The sequence below is a fragment of the Panulirus ornatus genome, chromosome 55 (genome assembly GCF_036320965.1).
Source record: "Panulirus ornatus isolate Po-2019 chromosome 55, ASM3632096v1, whole genome shotgun sequence".
NCBI classification, from domain to species: domain Eukaryota; kingdom Metazoa; phylum Arthropoda; class Malacostraca; order Decapoda; family Palinuridae; genus Panulirus; species Panulirus ornatus.
The window spans coordinates 20,233,792-20,248,143 of NC_092278.1; the positions used below are offsets into that span (position 1 = coordinate 20,233,792).

At 36.4% G+C, this 14,352-nt stretch overlaps 3 protein-coding genes across 6 annotated transcripts in view; 1 reads left to right on the forward strand and 2 right to left on the reverse strand.

The window, feature by feature from the left end:
- Window positions 1-4,264, reverse strand: part of LOC139765506 (uncharacterized) — a 188,683-nt gene extending 184,419 nt beyond the window's left edge. The window contains exon 1 of the mRNA XM_071692990.1: window positions 434-4,264. The gene's annotated coding sequence lies outside the window, so the exon portion shown is untranslated. The remainder of the gene's footprint in view (window positions 1-433) is intronic.
- LOC139765507 (uncharacterized) overlaps window positions 1-5,929 on the forward strand; it is a 39,017-nt gene extending 33,088 nt beyond the window's left edge. Inside the window, exons 4-5 of the mRNA XM_071692991.1 lie at window positions 4,271-4,409; window positions 5,718-5,929. Coding sequence (XP_071549092.1) covers window positions 4,271-4,409; window positions 5,718-5,894 — 316 coding nt within the window. The 3' untranslated portion in view covers window positions 5,895-5,929. The remainder of the gene's footprint in view (window positions 1-4,270; window positions 4,410-5,717) is intronic.
- A 1,139-nt stretch (window positions 5,930-7,068) lies between these two features.
- The window catches only part of LOC139765502 (claspin-like), a 228,349-nt gene continuing 221,065 nt past the window's right edge, over window positions 7,069-14,352 (reverse strand). For 3 of the 4 annotated variants that reach the window (XM_071692977.1, XM_071692978.1, XM_071692976.1), the window contains 3 exons: window positions 13,145-13,292; window positions 11,300-11,485; window positions 7,069-9,316 (listed from right to left, as the gene is read on the reverse strand). In XM_071692977.1, coding sequence (XP_071549078.1) covers window positions 9,053-9,316; window positions 11,300-11,485; window positions 13,145-13,292 — 598 coding nt within the window. In that variant the 3' untranslated portion in view covers window positions 7,069-9,052. The remainder of the gene's footprint in view (window positions 9,317-11,299; window positions 11,486-13,144; window positions 13,293-14,352) is intronic. The other variant, XM_071692979.1, reaches the window with a different exon arrangement.

Sequence of the window (14,352 nt, forward strand, 5' to 3'; positions counted from 1 at the left end):
ATTGTGATCAGTTATGAAATTATACATATATCACTATACAAGTTGGGAGACTCCTCGAGGTTACATCGCAAATGACAAGGCATGTTTGTTAAGACTGTATCCTTAAGAGTATAGTTGTAAAAAAGAACTTTTCACTCGAAAGGAGTCTACATTTTCCTGCAACTGGAAGTAGGCTCTTTCATTGAAATTACTCCTAAGTATTTATAAATAAAATAAATAAATACCTCTCCAAACATTGAAGATATGTTTCTGGAGATCAAAATGTGAAAAGACATAGCAAATAAAACAGTTCTGTATGTTACAGTGAACTTATGGATACCTCTACATTCCTAATTTTCACATATAAATGGGAATGAAAAGTGAAGAAGCACGTACATTAAATATACTACAGTACGTAACATAGAATTTCAGTACTGTTGCACTTAACACTCACCCAAGCTGGTTGAAGATGTGGAAGGAGGTGAGAGGCAGGACAGTACAAGGTTATGCAGATGAAGTTCAAGGACTATCTGGTCCTTCACCTAAGTATTGTCTCTTGAAAATTCGTCCAAACTGAATTGATTTTCTGTTTTCCTGCAGAGACTCTTCATGAAAACACTAAATTGATAGCTTTATTCTCAGTTTGGATCATTTTCACTAAAAACATTCACTATTTCATCCAAAAGCTTTTGATTATTTTTTTTATACTAACAATATTTTCACAGGTTCTAGTTCTGCTATTAATTCCTCTTATATTACTTTCCTCTTCAAAGGCTATCTGATCCTAAGTCTTTCCATGTAATTCTAGCAACTCCAACACGTCCAACTCTTCAACGTTGCCCAAACCTTCTGGTCGAGTCTGACCAATGGGGGTTGCACTGAATTACTGAAAACTGCTCTAGGAATCCATCAAAATTGTTGACACATTCACACCAGAGTTTCCGCCACACACTGTTCATGGTAGAGCACAACATAGTACAACTGTAGTAACTTCCTTCCAACAAGTAGGCAGCGTTATCCACTTAATTGCAGCCGTGCCAAAAAAATCTCATGGTAGGCTTTGCATTCACCTCCCATGTCATTGATGATTTGAGAAAGTGTATTTCAGACAGTATGTCTACAATGTGGCTAGAGCCTCTTGATCCATTGGATGCAGCTTCGAGGCTGTGTTGGGTGGTAGGAAAATTACTTGAGCATGTGAAGTTCGTCCAGGGTGTGAGTGTCACTGATGATATATCCCTTGTTGAGCAGCAGGTTGTTTTATCGGCACAATAATCCCTCACAGCACGAGACCTCAGAGCTACATAAATCCTGGAAAAGTATATTTGGGACTATTGCCATGGTATTTGAGCCACAACCAACGGCTGTGTTACTTCCAGTAGCCCATAGTATAGGCCTGATGTGTCCCATAGTGATAAACCAAGAGGGGCATCAATTTATAATCGTGTGTAGGGTTCCCATCAGGGGGTATGGCGATCTTGAGCTACCGTCTCCCCAAGGTACTGTCTTCTCTCCTCCCCAGGTAAATTAAATGTTCTCTCTGACAGTCGCTTTTAATACAGTAGTATTTTAATTTTTTTTCTTTGAAGACCTGTTGAGGTGTAGGTACTTTGTTCAACGTGGCTCGGCACTCCTGCATAATCTGCCTCAAACAACTGCACTTTGAGCCGCCTCACTCACTCCCCCCTCACCTTGTACCAGCCATTCCCTCCTCTTGAACTCCTCACACCATCTTCCTCGACTACCACTAACTCCCTCATGATACACTTTCAAATCTTCAAGAGAGAGTCTTGGCCATGGGCTGAATTACGAAGGCACTCGGTGGAATATTAGGCCGATATGTATAGCTTCAAACTTTTTAAACATAAGCTTCCATGTTTTCAAATCACCTCACTTCAGTGGCTGAAAGGGAGCCACTATGCGTAATTTAATTCTTAAATCACCTTTTTTTTTCTTTCTTGTTCTCACTTATGCTAGTCTCAATGATGGTTCCGGGCGATATCAACACATTTTCGACTGCATCCAAACCGCTTTTTAAGTACAACTATATATATGGCTTCCAGTTACAACTCATTTCCAGCTTTTTCTTCTCGCTAGAATCACTACGGGTAATTGGGTACTTGTCACTTGTACCTACAAGAGGAAAAAACGCTCTTGGGAGAACATTTCTTTCCAGGAGGAAAAGAAGTCACAGGTGTTAAGTAAACGCAAGGGACGAACTGTCTGGCAAGTGACCCCGGGGTCGCTGTCGTTTTGAACGACCGTTGGTTATTTAATGGGCGGTTCTAATTAGTTATTTTTTTTACCATTCATTCTATATTATTTTACTCACAGGCGCAGTGCAGGATGAGTGGACGTTAGCATTTTAAGATTAGCCGAAACATTTCTGAATAACAAAAAAAAATATACTAAATTGGTTCGAGTTTTAATGAACGGGGAAAACAATGACGTCATTATAACGTGAAAACAGCCGTAACCATTTTCAAAACCACCCCAATTGTTCCGCGTTAAGTGCTTTCGCCAGATCATTATCTCAAACAAAAATGTCTTAAATACTGATATAATACAAATTGTAGAGTTATCTGAGGATGAACAAAAAAACTCGTGCGCGTTAATTGGTAAATTTTTACGAATTGGTGGAAGACGGATGACGATACGTTAAATAAGCCAATATATCACACTAACGTAGTGTATACTATCTTGACTACCTATGATATGTTCCACTGAGCTGGTGAAAAATTAAGACAAGAACAGATTTGTGGACATTCAATGAAAATAAAGTCGCGTTAGTACTCTCGCCATATCAGCTTCCCATATTGAAGTACGTCTTTGATACAGTAATAGTAAACTTTGAAAAAAAAAAAAAACTCAATAAACTTAATAACATATACATAGATAAATAACTACGAAACTCTGCACCCCCCCCCCCCCCGGAGCCGCCGCCACTGGAGGGTACATGTGTACCTCGCTAACGTGGGAAATGGCGAATATTTTATTACTCCCCATCCAAGGCGATAGGGGGGAAGAATACTTCCCACATACTTCCTGAGTGTCGCAGAAGGCGACTAAAGGGGGGGGGGGGGGGGGGCAGGGAATTCTCCCCTCTCGTTTTTTTTTTTTTGTTTTGTTTTTCAAAAGAAGGAACAGAGAAGGGAGCCAAGTGAGGATATTCTCTCTAAGGCTCAGTCCTCTGTTCTTAATGCTACCTCGGACTCAGGCTGCTTAAGATTACGTTGCGTATGCAAGTCACCTTTTACAAGGCTATATCATTCGTAGTAGTCTTGTAAACTACTTCCTCCAAAGGAGTCTAGTTTTCCAAACTACTGAAAATGGAGCATCCTTTAGAAAGGTCCTGGGTAACACCAGGACTCTTTTCTCCCCTCTCGTTTTTTTTTGTTTTGTTTTGTTTTCCAAAAGAAGGAACAAAGAAGGGAGCCAAGTGAGGATATTCTCTCTAAGGCTCAGTCCTCTGTTCTTAATGCTACCTCGGACTCAGGCTGCTTAAGATTACGTTGCGTATGCAAGTCACCTTTTACAAGGCTATATCATTCGTAGTAGTCTTGTCAACTACTTCCTCCAAAGGAGTCTAGTTTTCCAAACTACTGAAAATGGAGCATCCTTTAGAAAGGTCCTGGATAACACCAGGACTCTTTTCAGAGAAAATCGTTCTGGTGTACATATAAATAGAAATACATACACACCTAATCACTTCTTCCTTAGTGAGGTAGCAACATGAACATATGAATGCTAGCTGCATTTGCTCACATCCACTCTCTGTCTGTCATATATGATGTTGAAACCAGACCCTTCCATCTACATCCAAGCCCCTTACAGCATTACATGGTTTATCTTGACTGTCTCATATATAACATATATAAAGCATATATTTACGATTATTACACCATAGCAGAGTTTTTGGATGGAACAGTAGGAAGGGAATTACATAGTCATGTAAAGCTCATGTCAGCAACTGTATAAAGCAATTTCATCTTTTACTTTTAATTAAAAGTTGTGCCACACTGTGTTCACCTTTCAATACTTAAATTTCATCCCCCTTTCTTCATTGTTTTACATAAATTCAACACAAATAATTTGAACTATAATCTGGATAATTAGTTCACTCGATAACTTTAGCAATGACACCCTTCTGAAACACAACCTTATGGTATATCATTGGCAGACCCATTTTTCATCTTGTTCACCTGAATTCTCCAATGACTTAATGGAATCAGTTCATTTTGTTAAGCTATTATAAAGGACATATATTAATATCTTCATATAATTGTGTTAGTATTACAGAAACAGAAGTTGAGCAGCACTTTAAGGTGATAAAAGGCAGCATCATGAGGGTAACCCTACTGATGAATCGTGAAACAGGAGAGGGAAGAGGTTGTGGCTTCCTTGAGGTAACAACTTCACAGGCATATCACGTAAGACATTCCTTCCAGTATTGTAACCTACACACCCAAGTATTTCATTACACTGACATTGACTATTCAATTTAGAAGGTAAAATCCGAGGTTCTTTTAGCACCAATTTTAGTCTAGCAACTTAACCATTACATTAAAACACAATCCTCATCCATTCATGTCATGAAAAACTACAAAGCACCACTTGTAGTAATTTCAAGAAGTTTATGTAGAAATCTTGATGTGGCCAGTATATGGTGCACCAAAAGAGCTGTTTCTTTGGATACCAGTTGAAGAATTACCGTGAAAAGAAAATATTTGCAATATGATATCTTTTATTGCCATGATATACAGTATCACTGTCTATCATATGTGTTTATTCCTATTGTCATTTCATGCCCATGAAAATCCCCCCTTCCATCTTGGTTGTATTTGCTGCTGTTCACACCAAATGAAGTTATTTGTAAACATATATTATATATATATTTCGTCTGTTTCCTTGCGCTACCTCACAAACTTGGGAGACAGAAAAAAAAAATATATTTGCGATACCTCACTAACGCGGGAGACAGCGATAAAGCAAAATAAATATAGATATATAAATATTAGGAACCAAATATATGAATAGTAGGAACCAAACTTTTGCCTGTCATTCACAATTTCTCTTACTTGTCAGAGAGCATTTACATTCAGGAATATAAAAGAATTAAAACCTGCCTTTCAGGGTGTGAGAGGAAATAGTGTGGCAAAATTCCTTGTAACAAAAGGAGACAATTTCTGTACCAGCTTTAATTGATCACACTGTAAAAATGATTTTATATATTTTGGTCTTACTGTTTATATGGCAAAGAACTGGAAAATTTGGGGAGGTGGGACTTTCATCTTTTATTATTATGAAACCTTTCAACAAGATACAACATGCAAGAGAACCTTATAGAAATTTCCATGATGACCATTGCTTCACAAAGAGGAAGACGCTTGCCTTTACCTTAGCTCTTTAAGAAAAATCCTTAATTTTGGGTGGTTCCCAAAGCTTATACCAACTGGCAATTTAAGTTTTAATTCCTAGTATCAAATATTATCCCCTGACTATTCTGTCCTGTTTGCATAACCCAGGCTGTTCAGACATTCACTTAAATGGTTTTATTCCAGTAATGAAATCCACTATAGAAAGACTTTTGCTACACAAGATTACTAGAAAACCTGCTCTGTAAACATGAACCTGAACTAACTAGAGAACATACTGAATATAGCTTCATGTAATTACCTTTGGCCATGCTTTCCTTTTAACCTTTTCAAGAAATTTATGTTTAAAACCTTGTCTTACAGGCTGCTCTGAAAATGAACTCATCCCTGCTCCAAGACCGAAAGATTAATGTAGAGTTCACAGCTCCAGGAAAGAAAGATAGTAAGAAACGTAGTGAGTATATAAAAATGAAAAATAGGAAACTTTTGGGAAGAAATAAAGGGAAGAAGAAAGGCAAGATGAGAAAAAATGCTACTTAAACTGTGCAATGAAAAATAAACTGAAGAAGAGACAATTGGTTTTATCAGTCTACCAACAAAATGTTTTCATGGATTGCAGTGTATTACATTTCTAGATATATATCTCCTCAGTAATCAAGATTTGCATATTGCAAATTATTTAAAACTTTTGTATTTTTCAAAATGAATCATAGCCATGGCCTAATGAACACGAAAGAAAAACAGTTACTGAAATTATCTTGCAAGGTGGCTTAAGCTTAAAATACTCCATTCATTTTTGTTGCCATCCATCATCCAGCACTGTTTTCTCATACTAGTACTTTATGTGTTCCCTCAACCCTTGTGTAAATCAATGAGGCAACCCTGATTCAAGTCAAACATTTTTCTTGGAGTAAATAAATGGTAACTGTACCAGAAAAGCTAATACAAGTTGCAAATTCTTTACCATTTGGTTTCTGACTGTTCAGAGTGTGAAAATTGTCATAGTTGGGAGCTTTGGGTAAATCTATCTGTGTTACCCTTTTGATCATGAGAACCATGCACGATGAAGGTAAAACTGTTATTATACCAAGTCTTTATGAACACTATAAGCATGAAGGTATATGAAAATGGCAGCAGCAAAAGTAATTGTACCAGAGGAAGTAATACTCTGGTACTTACAAACTAATTGATTACAATTATACTGGGGATAATGAACTTCCTGTAGTGAAACAAGCAACATCAGTGACTTTGGTATTGTCTTTCTGGCAGTAAGTTGCTAGGAATATCAATCCACACAGTCATAAAGAAATTACCTGACTTGCTGGTCATATAGCCTTTCTACAATTAGCTGAGTATTATGATTCAGAAGGATGTCAACATATAAAAGCATAAAAATAAATTATGTAAAAATTTTCAATATGAATAATTTGGGTAGCATTTTGTGTAAGAGAAGGAAGAAAGGAGGTGAAACGTAAATATTGAAAGGTGTACACACACACATACCTGGGTGCTAAACCATCAGTTGGAGAAACCTTATTACTTACATTACCTCTGCTACCTGGTTCTGATAATTAATAACATATTATTCTCTCCATAAATTTTCAAACTTTCATGAACTATTTCGTCTCTAACATGCTTTGCTCGGTGAAGTGCTATGATATAATTTGTACTAGAATTTTATAAGTAAATAATCTTTGGTAAGTAAAAAAATAAGAAATATATTTTTCTTAATTACAAACTGATGTAAGCTTATATATACAAATTCCTCATATCCATTGCACAGCAGGAATATTTATTTACATCACATAACACATACATAGGAAGAACATTTATAGCATAAAAAATATTAATGGGAAGTACTTCTATGGAACATAAATACTCAATACTCTTTCTTAATATTTGTCAATTCAATGCATATAAATTTCCCACATTCACCAAGTATTCACAAGGAAAAAATATTTTCCTCAAACATTTTATGTACAAATACATCAATTTTCCCTTACATTCTGGGGTCCAAATGTCTCTAAACAATTAAGTGCTGAAAAATCAAAAACAATAATTAAATCATCCAAAATGTCATGCACTCTAATTTGGCTTTCATATAGCTAAAATAGCTTCATTTTTTTTACTGAAAGAAAATGAAATGATGAGTAAGTCATACAGCTTAACTACCCTTAGGGTAAGCAGCAGGGAAACAAGAAAAGACAGAGAAAAGGGGAAAAAGCTATATTTAATGGTTATGACTGGGATGTATTCATACATTTTTGGTAAATATAAAAAAAGGTTTTTAAGCAATTTTTTGTCAATCTAATTCTGAAAGTATCTAAAATAAAAATTACTTTCTAAAATCCATGGTGGACATCTGAAAAAAATATATATTTTGTGTAAAATACTACAATTCTAAATAGTACTTAAAGCTGCAAACCAGCTGATGCTGGCCACTCACGAAATCACAACTAAAAGGGAATCAATGTACAGGGATTGCTGTTTTTCCACTGTGGCATAAATTGGGGAACTTCAATGCATTCCATTAAATTCATCCCGTCCACGAGACTACAGCTTTCATGTCACTATTGTTTCCTCTTACTTATACTTTTCCCTGTCTTTTAATGCTTTACCCTTTCTGCTTTATTTCTTCTGTATGCTTGGAAAGGGAAACTCCACTTTTCTAAGTCAATTTCAATTCACAGTAGAAACAATGCATTGACTATTTAATTCATGTGACCTCAAACCTTACAGATATATTTCTTAGCACTATTTAAAATTATGGGATTACCACTGATTTTGTTTTCTTTGTTAAGTAAAAATGTTTATCAAAAATTTTCCTACAAAATAAATGTTCTACAGCAGAAATAATCAAATATTAATGAAGGACTTAACAACAATTAAATGACACTGGAGCATAAAAATTTAGCTAATTAATGAAAACAATCAAGACTATAATTAATCAATTCACATCTATCATATTCTCAATGCAGAATTATGATATGCTTCCCATTTCCCACATTAGAAACATAGCACCAGGAACATAAGAAATGTCCTCATTACTCACATCCTCTCTCTAGCTGTCATACATAAACCAGAGCCCCCTATCCACAACCAAGCCCCACAAATCCACATATATACACCCTACACTCACAGATATGCAACATGAATTTAGTGACATCATTAACCTGAGTTCCTTATATATATCATCAAAACTTTATCTGTTCTCCAAGCAACCTTTCCTTAATCTAATGCTAAATGAAGTAATTAGAGGCTTTTTTTTCTCACAATCTCCCTGCACTTATTTTCAAGTATCTTCAAATAAACAATTTCTTATAAAAAAATAAGACATTTTATGAAAGGTATCTTCTCAATATGTCAGAAATCTTACAAAGGCACTGCACATATCCAGCATATAGATTCAAAACCCAGTCAGTCAGAGCAAATACTTTCACTCTTCCTCAAGAAAAAGTAAAATAGCAACAGTCTGTGGTCTCATCTTAATAATTTCTCATTTCTAGTACAACTGTAGGCTTTTGTTGAAGCGCTGATAGTCGAAAATAAACACTGTACATTCTCTAATTCTTTTATCTTATGGCTCTTTATTCACCATTGATACAATTACTTAAAGCAGAGTGGAACTGCATTCATCACCTAACTCTAGTATCACTAATGAGATAAATAAAATATTCAATATTAATCAATAAGTAACACTAAAAATATCTAAATATACTTGAGGATTTTTTATTTGAAGCATCCATGCTTAAGGAACGATCTAGTTTTGTCCTTTTGGTGGTAGGTAAGCTCTGGGTTCTTTTCAGCTTGGTAGACTCCATCTTCTGCACCTCCTCAGCAGACAGATGCTGAAAGACAAAGTTGCCTCCCTGCTTAGCTCCACCTACAACAGTACCCTTATCCTTGGTGAATTCAGCAATACGGGCTAAAGTGGTCTTATCACGTGATAAGAAGGAGCCTCTCTGAAAAAGAAATGCACTGATTCAGTGTACAAGTTCACAAACACTTTGCCAACTTTCAATATACAGAAAAGAATTTATCAACTTCTATTCAGATAAAAAGAAAACAAACATCACTCAAAAGAAACATGACATCGTCCTTCACAATAATGCCTCCCAAAAATTGGTTTGCTAACTTAGTTGGCCTCCAAGCCAGAGTCCTTCAGTAAGATTTCACCCAGTGGAGTTCCCCAAGGAGCATTCTTTCTCCAGCCTTCCTTAATCACTTCCTACATGGCCTTCCATCATCATCTACAGATCACTGTGAAAGTCCTCTCATATGCATATGACCTTAAAATCACAGCATAGCATCCTGACACAATGCATACAACAATAAATATGCACCAATGCATCACTCAGTTAGAAAACTTTATTCTCACAAAGGTCTTCAGTCATCCTATTACCCTCAGAATGACATGCACTGACATGGGTACATGCATGTTGAGTTTATGTGATTTTAGAATTATTTTTACACCAGAGGGTGTTAAGAAATCTTTTAACTGTATCTTGACATTAATGGCCTTATTGATTCTGGCAGTTTATAGGCTTAAAGACTAGCCAACCAACCCTTCTATTATGTTGAATGGCTAATCACATCCACTCAACAAAACTATCTATTCTGGGTATGAAATGACAATGACATTCATACCCACGTTGCAAATATCGACAAAAAGGCAAAAAATATACTAAACACCCTCAAACACTTATTGGTGCCATGTTTGAACATTCTTCTTAATATTCCTTACAAATAATTCCTTCACTACTAAACAACATCTCTCCTGCCGTGTCATCTACACTGTCAAAAGGCAAATATAGCAAAGCTTCAAACCACATAAAACATGGCACTAAGAACAGTCACGGCTGCTTAACAGCCAGAAGCATTTAACAGCAATACAGTGAAACAAACACTTTCTCAGGACAATCCCACCTCGATATGTTAGCACTCAATTGCAAAAGCAAGAGACCTATCTCATCCAAAATACTATATACCCTAAGGAGAAATAAAAATATTTCTCATGCCTCAAACTTCAACTTCCAGTACTTACTGATCTCCCTTGTTCCCCAAACATTCCTAACAAACACTAACACAATATACACAACGAAATGATTTCACAGGAGTATACAAATGCCCTCTAAACCCAGTCTTAAACACATCCCGCCATATGTATACCAACCTGAAACTTTCTTGTCTGTACTCTGAACAGCGCATATCACTACAACATTACAAACACATTACAAACACCAGAATCCTCTTGCCCTAAATGTAATTAAAAAGCACAGGATGATCAATGTGTACTCCTGAATCATCCTGCACTCACCTCACAGAGATATACAAATACCATCATCATACTCTACCACGGAACAACTTAGCTTACCCATTCAACAGTAACTTGGAGACAGCCAACCCGTCATTCCTCTGCTGATGAAACCCCTCACATACAATTTGACCCAAATCAATTCTACTTGTGTTATGCAAAGTTTCATGCTCACCCATACATTTGGGCATGTTACTATCTGCAAAAAATTTTAAAATTTTCTGATTTCTATTTCTAATGAAGTATTGACATCATAATACTCACCGAACTTCTTCATTCAAGTACCTTTTTTAGCAGTTTATGATAATTCAAATTCCGTTCCAGCTTCAAAGTGAATTACGTTCACGTTCTTCATCTCAAGAACACTGGAGGCTTCTTACTCATCTTTTTAAAGACAATGTAATTGCATATATAGGGCAAAATTATGAAAAAGTCACATGCCTGAGAAAAGGGCATTATGGCAATTGAAACACTGGGTCCCGAGTTCTAAACAAATGAAGTGGTCACTTTGAATTCTACCTACATGTTCCTGTTTAGTTCATCAGTAAACAAACAAACAAACAAAAAAGTCCTGGATTTGTTAGTGCACCTATATGTAAATTCAAAATCTACTTTCTTCCTTAATATTCACCTTTGACGGCATACAAAATGGATTCTTTGCCGTAGGTTGGGATTTTAATGCCGTAGTAGGAACAGGTATGGGGTTAACAGTCTTCAGTGGTTCTCTTTTGGTAGAGGTTTCTGTGAGCAGAGATGAACTTCGAACATTGGGCCGGAGACCAACCTTGAAAACTTCTGCTTCATTATGTTCAGCCTGCTAAAAGAAAACAAATTTACCATTAAGACGAAAAACGCTGACAACGGCCCCAAGATGAATTCAAAAGAAATCAAAATTAGTTAATACATAAACATATAAATTTTTAAAATCTAATGAGCTAAAAAAAAAAAAAAAGAGGCTTACTGCCTCATGAAAGGAAGTTTCTGTAGATGACTTTAAGAAAATTAGTCTTCAGTATGTAATCAAATCCCTTAAAATTACAGTAAAGTTGAAACTGAAATGATAAGATGGCATTTAAAGAGTGCATGTGAAGCGTCTGGGGTAAACCATGGAAAGCTGTGTAGGTATGTATATTTGCGTGTGTGGACGTATGTATATACATGTGTATGGGGGGGTTGGGCCATTTCTTTCGTCTGTTTCCTTGCGCTACCTCGCAAACGCGGGAGACAGCGACAAAGTATAATAAATAATAATAAATAAATAATGAAAAGATGTGCAGTACTATAGATACCAGTTGCGAAAAGAGGTATGACATAGTGGAATGAAGATTTATGAAAGTAGGTTGTGGAGAAACAGAGCTGGGAGAGAAAAGTGTGGAATATTAACTAGAAAGCCTGCAAGTGGATAGGGAGCTGTGGTGTCAGTGCATTATACTTGACAGATATAGCCAGAGTGTGAACGAATGTGGCCTTTTTTGTCTGTTTTCCTGGCACTACTTCGCTAAAGGGGAAGGGGAAGGGGGGGGTACAAGGGTATTTATGCATACACTCTAATGTCTCAAATACGATATTCCAAAATGTCGCAACCTCAAAAATCCAACATGTGAAAGGAGAGTTCAGTGTAACCCCCAACACTTAAACTTTTATATAGTCACCTGTTACTGCTTAGTCTGTTATACAATCAAGTACAGTAAATAACTAAAGTTCTTTTATAAGACTTAAATATCCTTACTCTTTTTTCATACTGGATGCCATATCCTTCATTATTAAGGTAGTGCCAGGAACAAAGAAAGGCCACATCCTTTCTTCGTCTATTCTTGTTGCTACCTCACTTATGTGGGGAATGTTGATCAAGTTTGAAAAAAATAAAAAATATGGTTAAGTCCCCTCAATGCTCAGTGAAATGTTGCTTGTGTTTATGAAAGATGCCTAGCATCACCCAACAAGAGCAAATGAGTGTGTCCAGGATTCATGAAAAGCTAATCTAAGAAAACTTAATATGAAATGTGTCTCTGCAAGAACTGCTTAAGAAGCACAGAAACTCCAGTCCCTTCAACAAGCCCTCTATCTGATGCTCCTGAGCCTGAGATGAGTTTCAATGATCTTCTAAATATATCCATGCTATAACAGATGAAAAGCATGATCAGCCTCCCATCTCTCCAGAGATGTCAAGTTCATTACAGCAAGATGATGCTCACGTTTACTCACTGTCAACCTCATCTGGACCAGATACCATCCCAACACTTCAGTTAAGTAATCAAATATGGTTAACTGAGTCTAAATTTACATGTAAACTGGGAAAAGAAAACTATGCATGTTATATCTCAACTAATCTGCTTGCAGGTCCCTTTGGGTTAACTGGCGCCCAAAATCTGACACATAACAATCGTTTGATTCCTATGGTGTCAGATCTGAGACATTAGAATGCGTTCTAAATATCAGTCAGCATTTTACACAATCAATTTGCAACACATATTACCTTTGCTCTTTGTTCATTCAAGAATTTTTCTCGTTCAAATCTCTGTTTTCTCCACTCAGCATCTTCCATTTCTTCATCTCCTCCTTCCTCATCATCTGACTGCAACTTCTTTTCATTATCATCAGAGTCATTATCAACATTTTTCCATCTGGAATAAAAGAACAATTCAAATAATATCAATGAAGATTCCAGGAATATATCTAAAAAAATAACTTCACCATTTACTTCCCAGAATACAATGAAACCAAAATATCCAAGGATCAAACTAGATACTCTAGTTGCTATTTCAAAAATGCTTCCCTTGCTATACTGACAGACTAAACTTTACCAAATTTTTACTATTCAAGGAAACATACCAATATGTATGAAACTGAATATCACACCCAGTTACATTTCATCCATATTCCAATTTGTGATGATTAGCTACAAAGCCGTTTTACTGTCAATTTGGTAAAACAATCTATAAAAAAAAAGTGAAAATTCTAGAGTAGGCCAAAGGAAAAGCAAGCAATCTGATTTTGTTTAAATCAATCGATCCATTTCTCTTTAACACTACATTCCCCAAGGGAACTTACCCTTACCACCTCTGTGTGAGGACCAGCCACAAAAGGACTGACCTTTATGAAAGATATTGTTTTCCTTAAACAGTGAAGCTGTGGATCTTAAAAACATCTGAAAAGCTCAAATTCATCCCCTTGAATATTTTTCTTTCATTAACTATTTATTTCTTATCTTTTCAATTGACATGGCTTTAACTAGGCATGTTTTTGCCTACACCTTTTATTTTTGTTTCATACTTGATCCCCATTTCCCTCCTTAGCAACAGGAACAGACGAAGAAAGCCTATACCTGCAGCTGCTCACATCCATTCTCTAGCCATCATATGTAATGCACCAAAACCACAGCTCCCTATCCACAACCAAACCCCACAGACCTTTCCATGGTTTACCCACTGACAGCATGCCAACCCCTACATATCATGCCACTTTTCCTATATCCTATGCATGCCCTTCACCCTCCTGCATGTTCAGGCCTTGATCACTCAAAATCTTTTTCAGTGCATCCTTCCATCTCCAGTTTGATCTCCCTGTTCTTGTTCCCTCCACTTGTGACATACAAATCTTTGTCAACCTTTCCCCACTAATTCTCTCCATATGCCCAAACAACTTCAGCTCACCCTCTTCAGCTCTCAAACACTTTCATTTAAT